The sequence below is a fragment of the Panthera onca genome, chromosome B3, assembly GCF_046562875.1.
Source record: "Panthera onca isolate mPanOnc1 chromosome B3, mPanOnc1 haplotype 2, whole genome shotgun sequence".
Lineage (NCBI taxonomy): Eukaryota > Metazoa > Chordata > Mammalia > Carnivora > Felidae > Panthera > Panthera onca.
In genome coordinates, this window is record NC_138344.1 from 5,506,904 (window position 1) to 5,527,445 (window position 20,542).

The following is a 20,542-nucleotide window of genomic DNA, read 5'->3' on the forward strand; positions in this document are numbered from 1 at the left end:
AGAGCACCAATCAACACAAACTGCTACATTTTATTTTCTTTTGCACATAATGAAAACATTCTACTGATAAAGCAGTTCCAGAACTATTAGTGTTCATTAATCAAGAAGTAAATGAGATCAGAAGGCAAACTTTTCATTTTTTTCCAAACATATACTGCAAATTTCACAGAAAAGTTCTAACAACGCATGCAACACGGGCAAAAATGGGGAGTACTGAAGATCCACATGGGTCAGATCAGGAGCAGAGCTCCAGGACACTGGAGTCTACCCAGCCAGTCATTAACCCTGCCCTGCCATACACATTGGCCCTGTGAAGTTCACTGCCCTCTTGTCAGATTCATATCTGAGCAGCTGTTTCCTCCCATGGTCCAGGCTCATCATTTCCTCCCATCCCAAGGTGGATGATCCACACACAAAAGTCCAGGCAGCTCCAAACCTACTCTCCCAGCTGCGTTTCAGGTGGCATCTCCACAAACCAGGCTCCAGCTCAAATTCTGTACAAGAAGTTCCCGTTACTGTCAAAGAACTCTCGCCCCCTCTGGACTACTTTGCTGCTGAAGTTCTGGTCACCTGGGTCCTGCGCCTTCAACTCTTCCAGCTTCTTGGCAGTTGGCAATCCATCACCGTCAGCTCGTCTAGAACCCGCACGACCGCTGGTGGGGCACTTCTGCAGCTCTTGCCCGTGACCTAGATCTGCAACAGGCACAGAGTGCTCCCGCTGCGGATCCTGGATTCCTTTATCCCCTCCCTTCTGTCTCCTTGGTGTACTGTGAGTGTTCGATTCTATCACTTTCAAAGCTGTGCTGTGACCCCAGCCTTTGAATGACGTTTCATCTGCTGGCATCAACGAAGAGCCTGACCCAGAGTGGCTCGTGGAGAGCGGCTTCAAGGAATCCTGAGAACCTGGGAGCTGTCTGAACGAGAGGGCGAGCCCAGGTTTCTTAAGGACTTTTTGATCCTGCTTCAGTTTCTGCTCCAATGTGGGTACGAACTTGCTCTTTAAAACCCTCCGGATCACATGAGTGCTGACACCAAAGCCTTCAGCTAATCTGGGAACTGACCAGGACTCTGCAAATTCTTTACGCAAATATCTATGGGAAAAAGAAGCAGGTTTTCAAGTTGTGAAAAAGTCTGCTATCAGAGTACCTAACTGATAATACTAGTTATATTTGTGTGAAAAGAAGAGGGCTTGGAAAAAGCACGAACACGGTCTCTATCTTGTGCCACCAAATGGCTATGTTCCGTTCCCATACACCGACAGCAACACCCAACCACTCTTAGGTCACTTTTATTTCACAAGAACTAAACTCCCAGTGTGTACCAGGCCCCAGCTAGATCCTGGGGATGCATGAATACTGTCCTTCCTTTCAGAGTACATACAATCTAGTGGTGGAGACATATTAACATACAACACTACTGTGGTAAGGCATAGCAGAGAATGCTGTGAGAGCACCCAGAGGACCCAGGAACAGGCTATCACAACATTTGCCGGGTGGCTCAGGAATTGCTTCAGAAGTCCCTCTATGAGGCCTAAAAGGATGAAGAGGAGTAATAAGCTGGCAGAAAGAAAACATCAAAGGTATTTTTTTTTTTAATTTTTTTAAACGTTTCTTTTTGAGAGAGAAAGACAGAGCACGAGCAGGGAACGAGTGGGGAAGGGGCAGAGAGAGAGACACAGAATCCAAAGCAGGCTCCATGCTCTGAGCTGTCAGCACAGAGCCTAGCACAGCGCTTGAACTCATGAACCATGAAATCACGACCTGAGCTGAAATCAGACGCTTAACCGACTGAGCCACCCAGGTGCCCCCTCAAAAGTATTTTTTTTTTTTAAGTCTTATTTATTTAAGTAACCTCTACACCCAATGTGCCGCTTGAACTCACAAACCCTGAAATCAAGAGTCGTACTCTTTTCTGACCAAGCCAGCCAGGCGCCCCTCAAAGGTATTGATGGTAGGTCTCGAGAGCAGCACGTAAAATGCAAAACAGCACATCACCATTGCTGGCAACAGCTCAACTTGTCTAACAGTGAGGCCAGAAGCAAGATGATGTCATGCTTCCGACTCTGAAGTTTATCCCCAAATCAACAGTGAATCAAGGGAGGATTTTTTTTTTAAGTGGGTATATTCAAAAATAGCAAGAAGGCGGGGGCACCCGGGTGGCTCAGTCGGTTAAGCGTCCAACTCCTGATTTCAGTTCAGGTCATGATCTTGTGGTTCATGGGTTCGAACCCCATGGCAGGCTCTGTGCTGACAGTGCGGAGCCTACTTGGAATTCTCTCTGTCCCTGTCTCTGCCCCTCCCCCGTTTACGCACATGTTCTCTCAAAAATAAATAAATGAACATTAAAAAAAAAAAAAGAATTAAAAAAAACAGCAAAAGAATTGCCATTCAGGACATCCAAGCTATGGCAAACCACAAGCAGATCCAGGAAGGAGTTTAAGCAGTGGAATGCCATGAGCAGCTTTTCCTTTTTCAGCTCAATCTAGGGGGTAGTTTTCAGTGGCAACACTAGAAATGGAAGGATCAGCCCAGAGGCTTTCATGGTAATCTAGGCAGTCTGAACTGAGGCAGCCGCAATGAAAGCAGAGAAGGAAGAGAGTTGAGGAATATTTTAGGAAGGCCAAACGGAAGAACTTGGTAAGGACTAAATAACTGGAGGTAGAAGTAGGCAGAGATTCCAGATTTCAGTTCGAGTGTTTGGTGGGAACATTCAGGGGTACGGGGAAAACAGGAACAAAGTGAAATTGCCAGGGAACAACAATAAATTCTCTCTTGTTGAGTTTGCGATTATGTTCAGTTTGAAGAACCTACGTGACACTCAAACAGAGATGGGCTAGCGCACAGTTGAATATATACAAGTCAAAAGATAAACACAGATGGGAGACGACAGACTTGGAAGTCACAAGCCAAGACCAATGGTGGCTGAAGCCACGTGAGTGGCTGGCTTTAGGCAGGGAAATGTGTGGAGATAAAATGACCAAGGACACAACTCTAAGGGTACCCCAGGAAGGAAACTGAGAAAAGGAGTCCTAGAAAGAGAAGTGAGTAGTACCATGGGTCAAGGGAAGAAAGAATCTCAAGAAAGCAGACTACAGGGTCACACGCTGCAAAAAACGTTAGGGAGGCTAGAGACTGGAATGGCAGGAATGCCTAGCATTGAGGAAGTCACTGATAAGATTTGTGGACAATAGTTTCATTGTTGTAACAAAACAAGAAAGGGTAGGCAGCCAAGGAACAAATGGTGAGGGAGAACCTGAAGTTGACGGTAGGTCTCTGGGGAATTAGATACATCTAAGACTTAGTGCACACAGAGGATGGGTCCTAGACAAATGAAGGGCTACCACTTCCCCTGGGATGTAAATAAGGGTATTAACATTGAGCAAAGAAAATAAGGAGGAAGACTAAGAAGCTTTAAAGGGCTCTAGGGGTGCCCGGGTGGCTCACTCGATTAGGCACCCGACTTCACCTCAGGTATGACCTGAGTTCGAGCCCCACATCGGGCTGGCTCTCTGCTGTCAGCACAGATCCTCTGTTGCCCGCCACCTCCCCCTTCAAGCTCTCTCTCTCTCAAAAATAAAGAAACATTTAAAGAGCTCTTAATTAATGGCCAATTTTTTCTCTGAAGTAAAAGGACGTTTATTAGCCACAGAAGGGGAGGTGACAGGAAGATTTGGAAGAGCAGTTGTTCCAGAAAGGAAAGGAAGTGGACATGAGAGAAGTGCTACAGGCTCACAAAATCTCCTTGCTCTATAGAATCCCCTTCATTCTAAGTGTCTGTTTCAGAGTCACTCTGATGGGAATGGGAAATGACACACAGCTTACAGAAGGCAACTTAGCAATATTCATCAAAAGGCAAATCCACGTGTCCTTCCACGCGGCAACTCTACTTCTGGGAACGTACACAACAAATACACGTGGAAGGTATGTGGAACGAGGTGTACACGAAGTTACTCATCAGAGTACTATCTGTGATAGCAAGTGAATGCAAACAACCGAAGCACACTTCATAAAAGACTGGTTAACTGAATTATGATCTGCTGGGGCGCCTGGATGCCTCAGCCAGTAGGGCATGCAACTCTTGGTCTCAGGGTCCCGAGTGTGAGCCCTACGTTGGGCACAAAGATTACTTAAAATTAAAAACAAAAATTACGATTTACTATTACTTCTTCAAAAAAGAGCTTTGTCTTCTGAAAAGGAAAGATCTATGAAATATGTGAAAAGGGGCACCTGGCTGGCTGGGCCAATGGATCATGAGACTCTTAAGCTCTGGGTTGTGAGTTAAAGTGCCGTGTTGAGTGTAAAAATTATGTGAAAATAAGATCTTAAAAAAAGAAAACAACCAAAAACTATATGAAAAAAAAAAAACAAAACGTGTAGAAGAGTATTTACAGTATTATACTGTTTGTGCTTAAGAAAATAAAAGTAGGGGCGCCTGGGTGGCTCAGTTGGTTAGGCGACCGACTTTGGCTCAGGTCGTGATCTCATGGTTTGTGAGTTCGAGCCCCATGTTGGGCTCTGTGCTGACAGCTCAGAGCCTGGAGCCTGCTTCGGATTCTGTGTCTCCCCCTCTCTCTGTCCCCTCCCCTGCTCACACTCTGTGCCTCTCTGTCTCTCAATAATAAATAAACGTTAAAAAAAAATTTTTTTTTAAACATGCAAAAAAAAAAAAAAAAAAGAAAAGTTAACAATCTACATTCATAGTCGCTTGTATTTGCTTAAGGAAACCTGGAAAAAGGCACAAAATTTCATTAAAAATAGTCTCACTGAAGACTGGCAGGGATTAAAACTTCTCAATGTGTACAAATAATGTTCTAATTTTGAACTATATGCCACGCATTGTTATTCAAAACAAACTTAAAACTTAAAAAGGGATCTAAGATTTTAATGATATGGGTTTACTCTTCCGAAAAACGTACATAACCTTGTAAGTCCCCATCCCTGACATTAGCTTAAGAACGTCATGACAACTATTTTGAAGTTAAAGGCTGTGAGGTCTACAGCTTACTATTCTAAAATTTCAGCAAAAACGAACCGTGTCCTCATGTTAAAAACTACTAAATTTAGATGACGGGCTTATGGAAATTCATCTATTCTCCTTTTCATTTAGAAAACTTAAAATGATAAAAAGTAAACTATGACAATGATTCTCACCGGATCTGCTCCATCGCTTCCCTCGTCAGGGTCCTGGGCGGGGCACCCGGCGCCTCCATTTGCCTCCGAATTTTCTGGAATCGGGCGGCTTTTTTCTGTTGTTTCAGGGTGCTGGGGGAGAGAACCAATGGCAGAAGCCAAGCGTGGGAGCAAAACGGGTAGCTGAAGAGCCTCGCGCTAAATCACAGGCCCAGCCCTCTTCTCTTTGTTTGCAAGGGAAACCAGGCCACGTCTGTAACCTCCCCAGAAATCTAATCCCTAAAACAGCCCGTAAGCATGCCGAACTTTCTAAACGGGTGATGAAACACGTCATTGGTGAAGAAACCTGCCGTCCCAAAGGAGCCGCACACCTGCCCCTGCGCCCCCTGACAACGGGTAAGAAACAAGGGCTGCGGCGGATGCGGCGCTACAACGCCCGGCTCCAAGGGGGCGCGAAGCCCTGCTTCAGGCTGAGGGCCCGGGAAGCAGCCGGTACCTCTCCACCTCCTGCAGCTCCCGCTCCTCCGGCTCCCAGTCGGAATCGGGGTCTGGCTCCCGGCCGAGCGTGCCCGGGTCTACCATCCCCCGGGTCGCGAAACCACAGCGAGCCACGGCAGCACGAGCACGCAAGCCCAGCAAAAGGCTCAGAGCGACCGCCATGTCGACAAAAACAGCACGGGACAGTCCGAGAGGGGCAGAGAGACCGGAAATCTGGGGGCGGGGCCGGAAGTGGAAGGGCGCGGCGAAAGCCGGGATGGTCGTGCGTGGCTTCCGCTTCCGGCTGAGGGTGCGTTAGCTGGGATTGAACCTGCTTGCGGTTCACCCTTCCGGGGAGGAATAGTGGCGAGCGTTTACCCTGGAACGCAAGGGCCGGAATGAGCTAGAGAACGCTCCTGGAAAACGCCATAAACTTTAATAAAAAGTCGGAGTCCTCTGCCAAGAGCCACCCCTCCGCCCCCATGGCTGCCCAGGCCGGCCTGTCTCCGCCACGGCAGGGGGAAGGGCGTCTCCTTGGCGGTCGTCCGATGGCGACTGCCCCGTGCCTTGGGCACTCGGCTCCTCTGGGAAGGGGGCCCCTTGTCGCCAGGATGACCTCCAGCCCCGGGCTGCACCCAGCGTTAGACCCATCTCCTAGCGATAAATCCAGGCTAAGGTTTGAAGGGCGGAGATGCCGGCCCTGGCTCCTCTTCATCTTTTAGTCTTTACGGATCTGGAAATAGTCTTAGGGTATTGAGGAATTCTTGATGTCTTTGTGTTTTGCCTTGTTCAAGCAGGGTTCCTGGCCAGGACTTTTCAAACTGAAGCCTGGTGGCAGTCTTTCATTTAGCGAAGATTGAAGGCCCTCTGCGCCTTCGGAAACTTGAGGGGGTTCTCCAGGAGAGGTGGAGTGCTGGGCTTCCGTCCTGCATTTACCGGTGGTGGCTGATGTCAAGGAGTGGAGTGGTATGCTGCATCAGGGGCGTAGAGGCAGGGCAGAGAGTGAGATCCTGGGCCCTGGGTGCACTGTGTTGGGTGTCTACCACCGAGGGCAAGGTGCAGTGAGTCCATGAGCTACTTGCCACTCTTTCCGGTTGCAGAAGATAGCCCTGCTTTGGGGTTAAAGAAGATGGCACTGATCCTGCCAGGGCTGTGTTTATGGCTTCTAGCCTTCTGCTGGCTTGGCCTTCTGCAGTGGAAACATGGGTCCCCCTGAGTTGGTATTCACAGGAGATTCACTCCCTCTTTACCAACTGTCACCCAATTACCAACACAGAAGAATGGCATCCCTTGCTTCCCTCCAGCATCTTTGCCACACTGTATCGTAATTGTTTACTTGTCTGTTTCCCTGTTGTGTTTGTTGAGTGCTAGGGCTGTACTGCCATTTCTCCCAGGGTCCAGTATGTAGAGGAGGTAATGGGTCCACTACCCATCCCATTCCCACACTGGTGGAAGTGCCCTGTGGTGTTTTGGGACTGTCCCAGCTGTAATGTTTGCCAGTGGGGATTTACACAAGTCAGAGTGACCAGAGCTAGTTTTGCGTACTTACGGCTACTGAGCCTGACTCTGGCACTGGGAAAACAGTGCCTTCCCGGTGCTTTCATTGACAACGAAGAGGGGCCGTTGGCTGCTCGATCTCTTATCCAGCTGAAGTTCTTGGGCTGTAGATGGCACCAGGAATGATGTGGAATTGCAGCATTCATGCTTGGCTGTGGCCCTAAGATCTTGGGGATCAATTCGTGGGGCCGAACTGGATGCAGGAAGTGAGGAGGGCCCTGCTCTTTGGTGGCCCCTCTCAGGAGGACCAGTGGGACCAGACTCACAGATTGCAGTTCCTGATTGCCCAGCCCGTCCTGGTGAAATCTAGGCTAGAGGAGAAGAGCAGCCCCTTACCACACTTCTTGTGAGGCTGGATGGACTGGAGGAAGAAAATAGGTAACCGAAACGTCTCTTCTAGGCCGTGGCCGCTATTTAACCAATTACTCCTTGGGGGCTCAGCAAAAACAAGACCCAACAGGCTTGACACCTGCCCAGGGAACAGTGAATGCGGCAGCTGTTCTCTTGGCCCAAGTCTGTTTGCTTATCTCCCGTTAGAGCCACGGCACTGGCAGGGCTAGAGAGAGATTACACAGAAGCCACTGAGGGTGGTGGCCTTCTTATTCGTCAGGCATGAGTTTGGGGTTATTGCAAGGCTGGAATAAAGAGAACACATCTCTTGCGAGTAGGTCAGGAGCTGCACTTTGCCGGATGTCATTACTAAACACCAGGGAGCGTGGGAGCAAATGCAAAAGCAACCAAGAGACCCCTTCCCAGCGCCCAGCAGGAGATGCTCTCCCAGGCTCCGTGCCTGCCAGACACCATCACGTTAGCCTTCTGGGCCGCGGCCACCCCTGTGTGCCGGTGCAGCCCTTGTTCCCTGGTTCTGCGAGATGCTGCGCAGGGACCCTCACCCGATACTCGTGAAGCCTTCTGTGGCCCCGGTGGCTGGGGTGCAGCATGTGGCTGAGTTGCTCTATGATACCGAGGCTTCGGATGAGATTCTCCCTTTGTAGCAGGGCCTTCATCCGCTCCAGCTCCTCCTCTTCCACGATTTCTTGAGGATGCATGGTATCCACGTGTACGGGGAGCAGCTGTGAGGTACATGAGGGCTGAACGCAAGATCTCCGAGAGCGAGTCCCAAACCATCGACGACGATGGCTGCGGGACTCCTGCCTGCTCTGCCTCTGTGCATTCCCTGACCCTAGTGGAAGGTCCCCTTTGCTGTCCATTCTCTTCCCCACCCCCACCCCCAGCCCCCGTTCTGCGAGGTCAGATCCAACGTATTCATTAGGAACTCCTCTCCCTCTCCCTCCCTTCTCTAGACCCAACCTATTTCCTGTTGAAAGGCAAGAGCTACCAAACCCCGGACACCTCTTTCTCCCGGTTCCGGTTCCTGTAAGCCAAGTGGGCCGGAAGTCCCCGGAGCCCGGCCCTGCATCGGCTCTTCTCTCCCGCTGATTCACCCTGGTTCTGGTCCCGGCTCTCCTTCCGCCTCTTACTTCCCGAGGTCTCCTGCTGTTCCTGCTTAAGGCGGATCTCTTCCAGTTGCTGTCTGACAAGACACAGCAGCTTCAGACACTGGAGAGATTATGTTGGGGGGAGGCAGGGTGAGGGGAAGTGGGGATGGGGGAGTGGGAAATCAGATCTGTCTGGGAGGCAGACAAGAGAAGAATGAGGGGGGAAATGGGAAACCTCCTATATGGAGTTACTGAGTCCGAAAGAATTTATGACTCCATTCCTCTTGGCTCAAGTGTCTGGCTTCCTCTCTACCCTGCTGGTGAGCAGTTCAGCTTCAGGATATGCGCCCCTTCCCCCCCCCCCCCCCCCACAAGTGGACAGAGGACAAGGCAAGGCAAAGTACCTGGCACACTCCTCTCTAGCCTTGGAAGCAGCAGTCTCCTGGAAGAGGGAGCCGTTGTGCTTGAAGAAGGGTGCGTACTTGTCCGTGTTAGGCCCGGGATAGATCCGCCGGTACCCCCCGAGGTGGGAGTCCTCATGGCGCTCCTGGTCCAGTATCGCTGCGTGCGACAGTTCAGTTTGTTCTCGCCTAGGGAAACCAAGCTCCAGAGTGAGTCGGGAGGGCTCTGAGAATGTTCAGTGGGGAAAAGAAGGCCGGCCAAGGCTTTGAGAACCTTCTGCTAGCTTCACGGCCTTTCTGGCCTCTGCCCATGTAGTGAGGGCTGCGAAGGCCCTCTGGCCAATCCCGCTTGTGTGTAGCCACGGAAATCTGGGCTTGACTTCCAGAAATCTGGTTTTCATCTTAAGTGCAAGCTAGCACTCCAAGTTCTCACGGTCTTTTAGGTTTCTGATCATAGAGTAATCTATGTTAATTACAGAAAAATGTAGAAGAGCAAAAAGAAGATAAAACCTCCCATAATCTTACTGTGCAATTAGCATATTGGTCATGAGCATGGACTCAGGGGCGGGACCCCCGAGTCTGAACCCTGGCTTTGCCACCGACTACCTTCCTTTCTTGTTTCTGACAAAAATGGGATCATACAACCTTGCTAAATGGCTTCCTAGTAGTCACGTGGTTCTGTGATTGTACTTTCATTTATTAAGTCCAGTAGTTGTGAACCCTTTTCCCCACTGAAAGACATCACTCATGATATAATAGGCACATGTGCAGCCCCACTGTGGGAAGAGCCGGCGTATTTCCAGTAACAGTCCTGCTTCCCCTCCATTCACACATGAGAGCGCCTACTATGTGCCAGGCCCTCAGGATATCCTAGCAAACCAAATACACACGGGCCTGCATATCGCAACCCAGGTGGGGAAGAGCACTGGAATAGGAATGCTTCCAATTCCACTCCATTTGTATGTGTTATTAACATTAATTTAGTATCGGCAGCAAATCACCGTGTTGGTAACCCATCTTATAATTAAAACAACAGTGGGTGAAAGATGCTGATTTAAATAACCTCTTATTGTTGCATGACTAGACTGTTTCCTGTTTCATTCTTATAACCTGTCTAGAGGACCTTTGTTAAAAACAAAAACAAGGGGCCCATGGGTGGTTCAGCTGGTCGAGTGCCCGACTTCCACGGAGGTCGTGATCTCGTGGTTCGTGGGTTAGAGCCTCACATCCTTGCTGACAGCAGCGAGCCCGCTTTGGATCCTCTGTCTCCCCCCCCCCCCCCCCGCCCCGTCTGCCCCTCCCCCGCTCACACTCTGTCTCTCTCGCTCTCAGAAATAAACATTAAAAAACAAAACCAAAAACAAACAGCCAATCAAACCGCAAAGAGCTTCTTATGAGCTAATAGAAAATAGCTCTAAGCCGTGTTGCTACACGTGGTAGAGAGAGTGTGAAAGTTACACTACTGTCTAGGTAGGTAAAGGGAGAAAAACATCTGTATAAGTTATTTCTACAGGTATATATTATACGCACACCTATGTATGTACGTGTGCATTAACTGCTAAAGCATACACATGGCATAGGTTGGCTCCTCTGGGGGAAACTGAGTAGCCGGAGAACAGGAAGGGATTCTTCACAGGATCTTTTGAATTTCCAACATGCTATCTATGATCCGTAATGCGTCATCTACGCCAAAAAACCCACAATTGTGCTTCACAGCTAATCATTACCCCCAGACTCTCTTCGCCACCTACAGGAGCACTTTTCCCGTCAGGAAAGTAATGACAAAGAAGACAGACACGTGGCCCACCTGGCTTCTCGTGGCTGCTGGTGGCACTGGAAAAGCCGCTCCTTGACTCGCCGCTTGTCCTCCTCTATCACCTTCCTTTTGTCACAGCCCCGGAGGTTGACAAGGGTCATGGCATCACACAGAAGTGCGTCCTTCACTTCGCGATCAAGGTGGGAGTCAGTGGTGAAGCTCGGGGAGTGGTTTACCTGCCAGGAGGAGTCATCATCCCACCCTTCCTACACTGCCTGAGCACGTGTGGCCTCGGGCAGGCCGGACTGGACAGTCCAGGCAAGACATCCCCCTCCAGAGGCCTCGGCCGAGGAGGCTGGATGTTCTGACTTCCAAGGCCACGGGACCCCGCCACAGAGATCCCTCCAGTACACAGGCTGCTGAGAGCAAACCAGACAGCCTGACTCTACAGATACAGTGTCCCTAAAGACAAAAAGATTCCATGGGGGAACACTTGGGATCCAAATCCTGGATCCCTATGGTGGAGGCCAGAGATCACTAGGCTTGGACTCAGCAGGTCAAGAGTGTAGACACCTACTGCCTTCTGCCATTCCTACCCACCCCAGGGCCGCCATGTCCCCCATTCTGTGTTCCACCACCTGACTGTACTCCTAGCCCAGGCGTCCTGCTCAGGGAGGCCTCAGGCCCCGGGTTTTGCAAAGTCCGGAAGATCATCCTCACCTCCAGCAGCCAGGGTTTCAGCTTGTGGTCCAGCAAGATGTCAAAACCAAGGATCTCAAAACAGGCACATGTACCTCCGTTCAGATAGTGGGGGAAACAGGTTCGGTAGTTGTGGCGAAGAACAGAATGGGCTGAGATGATGGTTTTGACGATGATGTCCTCGATGTGCCCCCACAGCTCTCGGGGGTCGTAGCCGTGTTCTCGCAGCCAGGCATTGAGCGTCGACAGCTTCCTGTGAGGCCCAGTGCTCAGAGGAGGACCAGTTTCTACACCACTGGGGCCAGGCCGAGGGCAAGAGGCTCCCTATGGCTAACCCTAATTCTGTGCCTAGATTTCTTACACTTCAAAGGGCTTCTGGCAGCTTGGAGCCCGGCTTGGTCCTCAGGGTGGGGGCAGGGCTGCATTTAGAGGTCAAGCACAGGACAGGGGTCTGTGAAGGTGGTTTTCCTGAGCGATCGGCCTCCCAAGAGCCACCTCAGTTTCAGGGGCTGCTGAGACTATAAGGCTAAGGCACAACCAGAGCCGGGAGTACCTTTTACTGCCCGCAGCGTCGTCTCGGACAAAGTTCTCGTTGTGTTTGTTGATGGCATAGTTGGTCAGATGCATGCAGACATCATCCTGGGAAGAGAGCGGCCCCGTGGTGCTCAGACTGCTTCCCCGAAGCACTCCTCTCCAGCCCTTCCTTGCCTTTTCTACGACCTTCCCCTCCCCGGGACAAGGGCTCCTCGCAGGCCCTCTTCACCTAAGAACTGTCCTGTGAGCTCCTGGGGAAGGGGGTGGGCTGGCGTCCTCCAGGGAGGACCTTTCAGCGGTCACCACCCACCGAATGCTCTCCTCCCAGCCACGGGGTTAGGGTGCTCGCTGGTTCCATTGCTTGTTCATGGGTGACGACAACAAGCCTTTCTACCTGGTCCGCCACAGAACCTCAGCACTCAGGAGAAGAGGGCGCCGCCCTGTCCCCTCCCAGGGCCACCGTCTGGCCCCTTACCAGGTTGCTGTTGTTGGGCTCCGCGTAGGGCATCGTGGCAAAGCGGGCCAGGCCCTCCTCGTACATGAAAATCCGAAGAGGGTCGCAGGAGGTGATGAGGACATAGATTCGCATATCGAACTTGAAGCCGTCAATGAGGAAGGGCTGAAAGCACGCAAACCCGCCGGGGAAGAATACTTCTGAAGCGCTCATTCTATACCACACGTTGTTTGAAGTGTTTCGGATGCACAACCGGTTTGATTGTCGTAATAACCACATACAGCATAAAGTAGTCACTGTTATTTTTCCCACTCAACAAATGATGACATTGAGTCACGGAAAGGGTAAGAAATTGCCCAAGATTTGGGGCACCTGGGTGGCTCAGTCCTTTAAGCGACTGACTCCTGGTTTGGGCTCAGGTCATGATCTCGCGGTTTGTGAGTTCGAGCCCCAAATCGGCTCTGCACTGGGGGCAGAGAGCCTGCTTGGGACCTCTGTCTCTGTCTCTGTCTCTGCTCCTCCCCCACTCACGCTCACTCTCTCCCTCCCTCTCCCTCAAAATAAGTAAACTTAAAAAAAAAAAAAATAGAGGGGCGCCTGGATGGCTCAGTCCATTGAGCATCCAACTTCAGCTCAGGTCGTGATTTCATGGTTCATGGGTTCGAGCCCCGCATCTAGCTCTGTGCAGTTGGCTCGGAGCCTGGAGCCTGCTTCAGATTCTGTGTCTCCCTCTCTGCCCCCGCCCCTCGCGCTCTGTCTCTCTCTGTCTCTCTCTCAAAAATAAACAAACATTAAAGAAATTAAAAAAAAAAAATTGTCCAAGATCACATATGTAAGAAGTGGAAAAACTCAGATTCAGACCGAGGCAGGCTGGCTCTGAACCACGGCTCTGATAAGAGGAAATAGGAGGTAGGAGCCAAAGCCTGGCTTCCCCCTCTGGCAGTGGGAGAGATGAGGCCGGGGCAGGGCCCTGGCGGTCCGGAGGCGCCCTTCACCTTGGAGATGTACTGCTGGCAGATCATGTGCTCTCCTGGCTTGATCTCCCGGGGACTTCGGGTGATGAAGATGCCGCGTCCCTGACAGCCGCTGTCCGGCTTGCAGATGTAAGTGCGGGTTTTTCGCTGACGACCGTAGGACTGGAAGTCCCCGTAGCTGTGTGCAGAGGGGGGCTGGTCAGAAGGTTTCTGCACGTGGCAGCTGTCCCAGGGCCCCAGTGGGGTTCTGCTCTCCTGTCCGTGCTCTTCCTGGAGCGTCAGTCTCCCACCTACTTTTCTGTGACCAGCTGAAACCTTCTAGGTGACAAGGCCAGAGCCTGGAGGGAAGTGAGATGGCGAAACCTTTCCTCCCCCAGCACATCAGCCCCGGGGGCCGGGCTCACTCACTCTGCAGGGAGGCACCAGGTGCGGGGGAAGATGTTGTACTCCGTGGGATAGAGTTTCTGCATGCGGTTGAGGTTCCGAGCCAGCAGATCTTTGCGGCAGATTTCCGTCATGCCAGGGAAGTGGTTGATTTTCTGTAACAGAGCCAGGTGGTGAACTACACCCACGAGCAGAGTGAGTGGCAGCCCCTGGGGTCTGGGGCACACCAGGAGGACCGGGAAGGTCAAGGCAGAAGTCACAGAGGAGGAAAACACTATACCTAATACCCTAAGGGAGAAAAGGAAGGTTCCCTAAGGCAGGTGAGAACCTCCTCCTTGGCCTCTCCCAAAACACATGTCCACACTGAGGTCGGGAGACGAGGGGCAGTGAGAAGGACTCGCCAGGACTTCGGGTCTTCTAGCCACCTTCTAACATGCCCCAGGCCACCAGCAACTAGTCCTGTAAGGATAACTGGGGCATGGGAGCATAAGCCAACGAGAAACCATTTTCCAAGAGAGAAAAGGAAATCGAGAATGAGTCCCAGGGAGCGCTGGGTCATGACGCCCCCAGGGTATGACGTCTCCGGGGTGACCTGCTGGAACTCCAGTGCTGGGAGGCAGAATCTCCCATAGGGTCTGGGCTCTCACTGGCTTTACCACACCCTAGCTGCATGAACTTAGTACTTCTGAGCCTTGGTGTCCTCTTAACAAGAGAGTATCTGCCACTCGGTGTTCTTTTTGAGGATTTAATTGCGGTAAGAACATAAAAGCAGATAACACAGGGTCTGACGTACAGTAAGCCCTCAATGAACGCTGTTAACTGTGCCTGTTTTACAGCTGCCACCTGCATGTCCCTTTTTTTTTTTTATATTTATTTTTAAGAGAGAGACAGAGACGAGTGGGGTGGGGGTGCAAAGAGAGAGGGGGAGAACATAGAATCTGAAGTAGGCTCCAGGCTCTGAGCTGTTGGCACAGAGCCCGAGGCGGGGTTTGAACTCAGGGACCACGAGATCATGACCTGAGCCTAAGTCGGACGCTTCACCGACTGAGTCACCCAGGCACCCCTCTTTTTTTTTAATGTTTATTTATTTATTTTGAGAGAGAGAGTGAGAATGGGGACGGGCAGAGAGAGAGAGAGAGAGGAGAGAGAGAATCCCAAGCACAGAGCCCAACACGGGGCTCAACCCCACGAACGAGGAGATCACGACCTGGGCCAAAATCAAGGGTTGGATGCTCAAGTGACTGAGCCACCCAGACGCCCCACGCCGACTCTCAATGGATGCGGATGCGGGACCAAGCTGTTTAGAAGCCGGCTCACTCAGCTGCCCCTGGGGTTAGTGCTGAAGCTGCCTTCCAGCCTTCCCCTCAGGTGGGCTCACCGGCCCTGGAGGGGGTCAGCTGGGCACAGATGCTTCCAGGCGAGCAGTGCCCAGCATATACCTCCTTCCTATGATAGAAGTTCCAGGAACCCAAGAGGAGAGTTTTTCCAGTGGAGCAGAAGCCCCTAGCCGCGGCCTTTCCTGCTCTGCCCAGAGGGACAACTACAAAGGGTGTGGGGTTGGGCGTCTGAGCAGAAGGGCGGGAGTAACCACTCAGGGCCGCAGCCCCTTGGGGCTCTTGGGTCAGGAGATCGTACCTGAAACCTCTTCATGTCCATGACTCGTTCAAGTGAGACAGAGCAGTCCGTCTAGTACACAGTCCACTCTTCATCCTCCCCCACCTCCTTTAGGCCACACATTTGAGCTGCCCGACGCACTGTGGAGAGACGGAGGTCAGCGGGGCCAGCCTGGCCACTGGCAGTGAGCCTCGGGAGGGCATCTGGCTCGGGTAACTTGACCAGAGGGTGGACGGGAGATGAGGTGGTTCTTACCTCCGCTCCGCCGTTTAATTACCATGTGACAATTCCAAGTTCATGAAGCTGTCAAGGCCCTTCCAAAATCTGTGACGGAGAAAACTAGAGCCTGGCTCTCTACTCCCGTCAACCCTCTCTCTCAATTAGGATGGCTTCTGACCTGCAGAGCTGACCCTCTCTCCGTAGGGGTCACATCTCACACTGTGGGTGGCCCCTTGCATAGATGACGGTGGAGATAAGAGGAGACAGAGAGATGGCTGACCCAGCTGGTGATTTTTTTCTTTTAATTCCCCCCCCCCCGAATCTTCCTTGGAAAAAAACTCTATTAGCCTGTTCTCATCTCAACTCTGGTAAAATCTGGGAAGGGTGGGGGCAATGGTGACTTCCGGTCACTTTTTTTTCTTGTTAGCTAACTGTGGAGATTCCCACCCTAACCCCAAGACGAACTGGAACAGAGATGTCTCAGCTGCTAGTAGCTCAGCCCAGGCTGTAGGCCAGCCTAACGAGATCCAGGGGCTGGGAGCCCGACTGGGGGACCGTTCCCAGAGTCGAAGCTGCAGGTGCCCTCTTATGCGCAGTGTTGTGAGTGAGTGAACTGGGTGCTTACCGCTCTCGTACTTGCAGTTGGTCAGGTTGATGGCCAGGGGTCTGGAATGAAGGAACAGTAGAAATCAGGCAGAGTGGGATGAAGGACAGACCCTGGGCTGCCAGGCACCCGGAGGAAGAGACACCCAGCACATCTACAATGCAGTTCGTTTTCTCTAAAAGCCACAGAAGACCAGGATGATAGAGATATGTTAAGTCTGCAAACCCAGCCAGCTCAAATGGTTCTGGATTTTGTGTTTTTCTCGTTCCAGAAGGTTAATGATGTTCCTGTATTCCCTGTCCTCTTTCGCAGATTAAAGGGAAGACCCCGACTGCTGAAGGGAGGCTGGGGGTGACTCTCTTCTGGAGCCAGGCAGGTGGCGGGGGGTGGAGGGGGGTGTGGTCCAGGGACCCGTTACCTGTGTTTCCGCCTTCTCTTTCTCCTCCTAACTTCTAAGTCATCTGAGTCAGTTGGGGCTATGATTTTCTTTGGAATCTTCTTGGCTACAACAGATAAGGGAACTCCATCCCCAAATTCCTTATAGTCAGCCTTTGGAAGTTCCTGCTGAGAAGAGTTCGAGGGGATGGTAGCTTCCTCTTTAACACACTCCTCCCCAGAGTCCTCTTCTTCAACGTAGTCTTCCTCTGATTCACTGGTCTTACAGGTATCTGGCTCCATCCTCTTAGATTCTGAGGGGAGGGGGTGAGAGTGAAATACATGTCAGAACTTCCTTCCTCCAGGCCGTGCAGGAGTCACAAAAAGCCCCTTCGTGTTATAAGGGAACATTGCTGCCCCTGGAGAACAGGACAATCCCAGTGCAGAATGCGATGTGTTGCTAGTAGGTAATGGAGGCTTGGGGTGGGGGTGGGGATGGGGGAATGCCTGTGAGATGTTGGATTCCCCGACAAGCCCTGATCATCCAAGACCTCTACTCCATACAACACGTTGGGTTGCAAGTAGAAGCTGGACAGAGCTGGCAGGGATCATGACCATGGCTTTTTTATTTCTGGGAAGGGGGATGGCTGGGCCCTGGAGCGGACCTTCAATTTTAAAATAGAGCTAAAAACCAAAGGTCCCCTAAGCCGGCCCTTTCCCTGTTCCGTGACTCGGTTTCTCCATGTGTACACACTGGGGCCAGGTCCTCGATGGCTAAGTCCCCTCCCTTGGGCTCTGACGGCGGAGCGGGAGCCCCTGGCGGACACCGCCCACCCGGGGTTTCGAGGACAGCGGAGGGGCTGCCGGGTCCACCCCTAGCTGCCCGAGGCTGGACTCAGCTGGTCGCTCATGTCAGCCCTTCGCGCGACACCTGCTCCTTCCCGGGCGTCGCTGGGCCTCCGGGACCGCCTCCTTGCTCCACGGGACTGGCAGCCTCCGCCGATCGCGAGGGGGAGCCCGCTCCCCTCCCACCCCGGGGTTCGCTCCTAGCTGGGAGATCCCGGCGGCGGCGGCGGCGGCGCCTCCTGGAGCTAGCCGGCGGCCGCCGCCGCCGTCGCCATGGACACGGGGGCGGTCCCCATTGGAGCCGCGTTCTGGGGGCGGGGCCTTCCCGGGAACCACACCCACTTGGGCGCCCGCCGAGGCCATCTTGCTCCCGCGCGCTGAAGGCCTGTCGTCGGCCCTGGCGGGCGAGGTGCGGGCCGCCTGCGGCCTCGGGGGGGCCCGGCCTCCGCGGCCGCCGACGGGGCGCATCGGCTGGGACGTGGAGTCCTTCCGCTTTCGCGCCGATTGACGCGCGCCCCACCCCAGGCTATCTCGAGCCCGCGGGCCGAGCCCGGAGCTTGGTTTAACTCTGTGCTCGGGAAAAGTACCTGCTGGCCTTCCCTGAGCTTTAGTAAGCGTGTGTCGCGCCGTCCCCGCCCTCCGGAGGGGCGGCCGTGCTTAGTGCCCACCCTGGCGGGCTGAGCCAGCTCCGCCGAGTGACAGAACGGCCTCCTCCTCGAGGCGCTCCTTCACTGCTCTTCCTGGCGTCCTCACGCTGACTTCTGCTCGCCACCCCCACCGAACCCAGTCCAACTTGTCACTGTAAGGCTGTCCCGTGTGCCTAAATCTGGGGGACACTTCAGTCTCCTTCCCTTAGAGAGACGTGGACATTTTCTGAATGACACATTTCTTGCTGTTCCTTCAGCACAGAATATTCTATTACTCCCTTCTTGAAATGATTTGGAGGCTCTTGGCTTCCAGGACTATCATTTTTTCTCATTCTTTCCAAATATTTAGCGTTCCAGGCACTATTCTAGGACTTGAACGTGTCTTGCCTGAATTGCCACCAGGCAGCACCTTTTCTTTTCTTTGAGAAAGAATCAGAGAAGGGACAGAGAGAGGGAGACACAAAGCCCAAACGGCTTCTCACTGCCAGTGCAGAGCCCCACGCGGGGCTCAAACTCATGAACTGAGATCATGACCTGAGGGGGAGATCAAGAATCCATGCTCAACGGACTGACCAACCACCCAGCAACCTTTTAATCGGATAATCGGACTCCCAATTGTTCTCCCCCCCCCCCACCCCCCGCCGCCACCCCACATCCATCGTTCCAGCTTAAGTGTTCTTGCTAAAATGCAAATTTGTTACCCCCCAGTTTAAAACTCTTCAAGGTTTCCCATTAGATCAAATCCCCAACCCCTTCATTACACAGGTCATCAAAAAACAAGCAGAGGTGGAAGTCCTGGGCTGGACCATCCCTTCCTATCTATGGTGCGCACAAAGCCCAGGGCCGAGTACAAAGTGGCCCCTAAGTGTTCCACACTTAAGCTGAGAAAAAGCTTCTAAGTCCCTTCCCTGACAATTCATGAACTCCATAAAACAGCTGAGAAGTACCGCCATAAAGAAACCTGTTTGACTTTCTCCCCCCTTCTCAAGGAAAAACTTGGTTTGGCCTGAGGAGGCATTCCTCTGAACAGCAGTCCTGGGGGAAAACCCTGGTATTTGGGCGCATCACCTGGGACACAAAATCCACTCTGGGCTAACGGTCATCTGTACTTCCTTCAGACTGGGCAAGCAAAGCAAGGTGGCGCTCTTGGAGTTTGCACAGGCAAAGGCTTGCAGAAAGAAGCAGAAGCTAAAATTACGGCAAGGCGCTAAAAAGAGGAAGCCGACCCAAATTCTATAGGAATTTAAATGTTAAACATGTAATATTTAAATTTAAATGTTAAACGGTTCTTCACAAAATTAAAAAAATATATATATTTATTTATTTAGAGACAGTGAGTGAGCAGGGGAGAGGCAGAGAGAGAGGGGGGACAGAGGACCCGAAAGGTGCTCTGTGCTGACAACAGACAGCCCGGCGTGTGGCTCCAACTCACGAACTGTGAGATCATGACCTGAGCTGAAGTCAGATGCTTAACCAACTGGGCCACCCAGGCGCCCCTAAAAAAATTTTTTTAATGTTTATTTATTTTTGAGAGAGAATGAGCAGGGGAGGGAGAGTGGGAGACACAAAATCTGAAGCAGGGTCTAGGCTCCCAGCTGTCAGCACATAGCTCTACGCGGGGCTCGAACTCACGAACTGTGAGATCATGACTTGAGCTGAAGTCAGACGCTTAACTGAGCCCCCTAGGCGCCCCTAAACTGTTCTTCTTACGAACTTTTACTTGTACATATTCTGCCTTATCTCAATGAGACTTTATAACATCTTTTGGGATATAAAGCACCTAAAGTTCTACGTAAAAATTTCATACAGGCCTGAACAGAGGAAGCCAACTATCCAGGGACGTGAACCTCAGCTCAGTGCCTGTCAACTGTTAAGGATGACACCGTTAAGGGAGCAGTTGCCTAGAGAGGCAGTCACAAGGGCACAACCTGGGCTTCTGGCACCTGACCGCCCGTGCTACAGTCCCCACTCCAGTACTTGAGAGCTATCTGGCCTTGGGCAAGTTGCAAAACCTGTCAGCCTCCAGCTCCTCATCTGTTAAGTGTTAAATGGCGGTACTCAAGTAGTGAGGACAATTTGTGATGTAGATGAGGAATATTCAACTCAGGGCTGAGGGCTGGAGGAAAATTCAAGGGTGGCCTGGGAGGGGAAGGTGCTGTAAGCAGGGCCGAACAGACGGGAGGGATGAAGAAATGATAACCAGTGGGGGGCGGGCGACGGGATAATAAGCAGAGAGGCGAGAGCAGAGGAAACGGGGGCACAGTGCCAGAGGCACATGAACTATCACTCTGCCAAGACGTGACCGGAAGGGAAAAGTCCAGATACAAAGTCAGGAGTACGGAACTCTTGCGCATACTCCCTTCTCAGTGACAGGTTTGACATCCCTGAGGCTTGTCCAAGACGGAAGGTGAGAAGCAGATCCATACACGAAGG

General features: G+C 52.1%; 2 protein-coding genes across 5 annotated transcripts; both read right to left on the reverse strand.

Moving 5' to 3' along the window:
* Positions 1-16: 16 nt before the first annotated feature.
* NGRN (neugrin, neurite outgrowth associated) lies at positions 17-5,947 on the reverse strand. Its single transcript, XM_060617644.3, has 3 exons — positions 5,626-5,947; positions 5,151-5,261; positions 17-1,091 (listed from the first exon to the last, which is right to left on the reverse strand). Exons 1-3 carry the CDS (start codon positions 5,787-5,789, stop codon positions 488-490), a joined length of 879 nt encoding a protein of 292 aa, XP_060473627.2. The 5' UTR covers positions 5,790-5,947; the 3' UTR covers positions 17-487.
* A 76-nt stretch (positions 5,948-6,023) lies between these two features.
* TTLL13 (tubulin tyrosine ligase like 13) lies at positions 6,024-17,637 on the reverse strand. 4 transcript variants are annotated; one of them, XM_060617627.3, is made up of 16 exons: positions 17,548-17,637; positions 16,660-16,930; positions 16,263-16,303; positions 15,674-15,869; positions 15,440-15,558; positions 13,829-13,959; positions 13,442-13,598; positions 12,468-12,611; positions 12,012-12,097; positions 11,480-11,711; positions 10,811-10,995; positions 9,007-9,192; positions 8,517-8,697; positions 8,057-8,236; positions 7,156-7,474; positions 6,024-6,795 (listed from the first exon to the last, which is right to left on the reverse strand). In XM_060617627.3, the coding sequence occupies exons 5-16, from the start codon at positions 15,458-15,460 to the stop codon at positions 6,539-6,541; spliced, it is 2,079 nt and encodes a 692-aa protein (XP_060473610.1). In that variant the 5' UTR covers positions 15,461-15,558; positions 15,674-15,869; positions 16,263-16,303; positions 16,660-16,930; positions 17,548-17,637; the 3' UTR covers positions 6,024-6,538. The 4 variants fall into 4 exon arrangements, with proteins under 4 accessions (XP_060473610.1, XP_078305154.1, XP_078305153.1 ...); XM_078449028.2 differs by lacking the exon at positions 15,674-15,869 and having other exon boundaries at positions 16,660-16,802; positions 16,904-16,930; positions 17,517-17,606; XM_078449027.2 differs by lacking the exons at positions 15,674-15,869; positions 17,548-17,637 and adding an exon at positions 17,451-17,540 and having other exon boundaries at positions 16,660-16,802; positions 16,904-16,930.
* Positions 17,638-20,542: the final 2,905 nt, after the last annotated feature.

Excerpts from the sequence above, each read along its gene's own strand:
- NGRN (XM_060617644.3), bottom strand. The coding sequence starts at position 5,789 with ATGGCGGTCGCTCTGAGCCTTTTGCTGGGCTTGCGTGCTCGTGCTGCC. Across the intron at positions 5,262-5,625 it reads GAGCTGCAGGAGGTGGAGAG|CACCCTGAAACAACAGAAAA; the intron begins GTACCGGCTGCT and ends TCTCTCCCCCAG. Across the intron at positions 1,092-5,150 it reads GAAGCGATGGAGCAGATCCG|ATATTTGCGTAAAGAATTTG; the intron begins GTGAGAATCATT and ends TTTTTCCCATAG.
- TTLL13 (XM_060617626.3), bottom strand. The coding sequence starts at position 15,460 with ATGGACATGAAGAGGTTTCAG. Across the intron at positions 12,098-12,467 it reads AGCCCAACAACAGCAACCTG|GATGATGTCTGCATGCATCT; the intron begins GTAAGGGGCCAG and ends CTCTCTTCCCAG. Across the intron at positions 7,475-8,056 it reads GAAGGCTTCACGAGTATCGG|CCTAGATTTCACCAGGACGG; the intron begins GTGAGGGTCCCT and ends CTTCTCCTCTAG.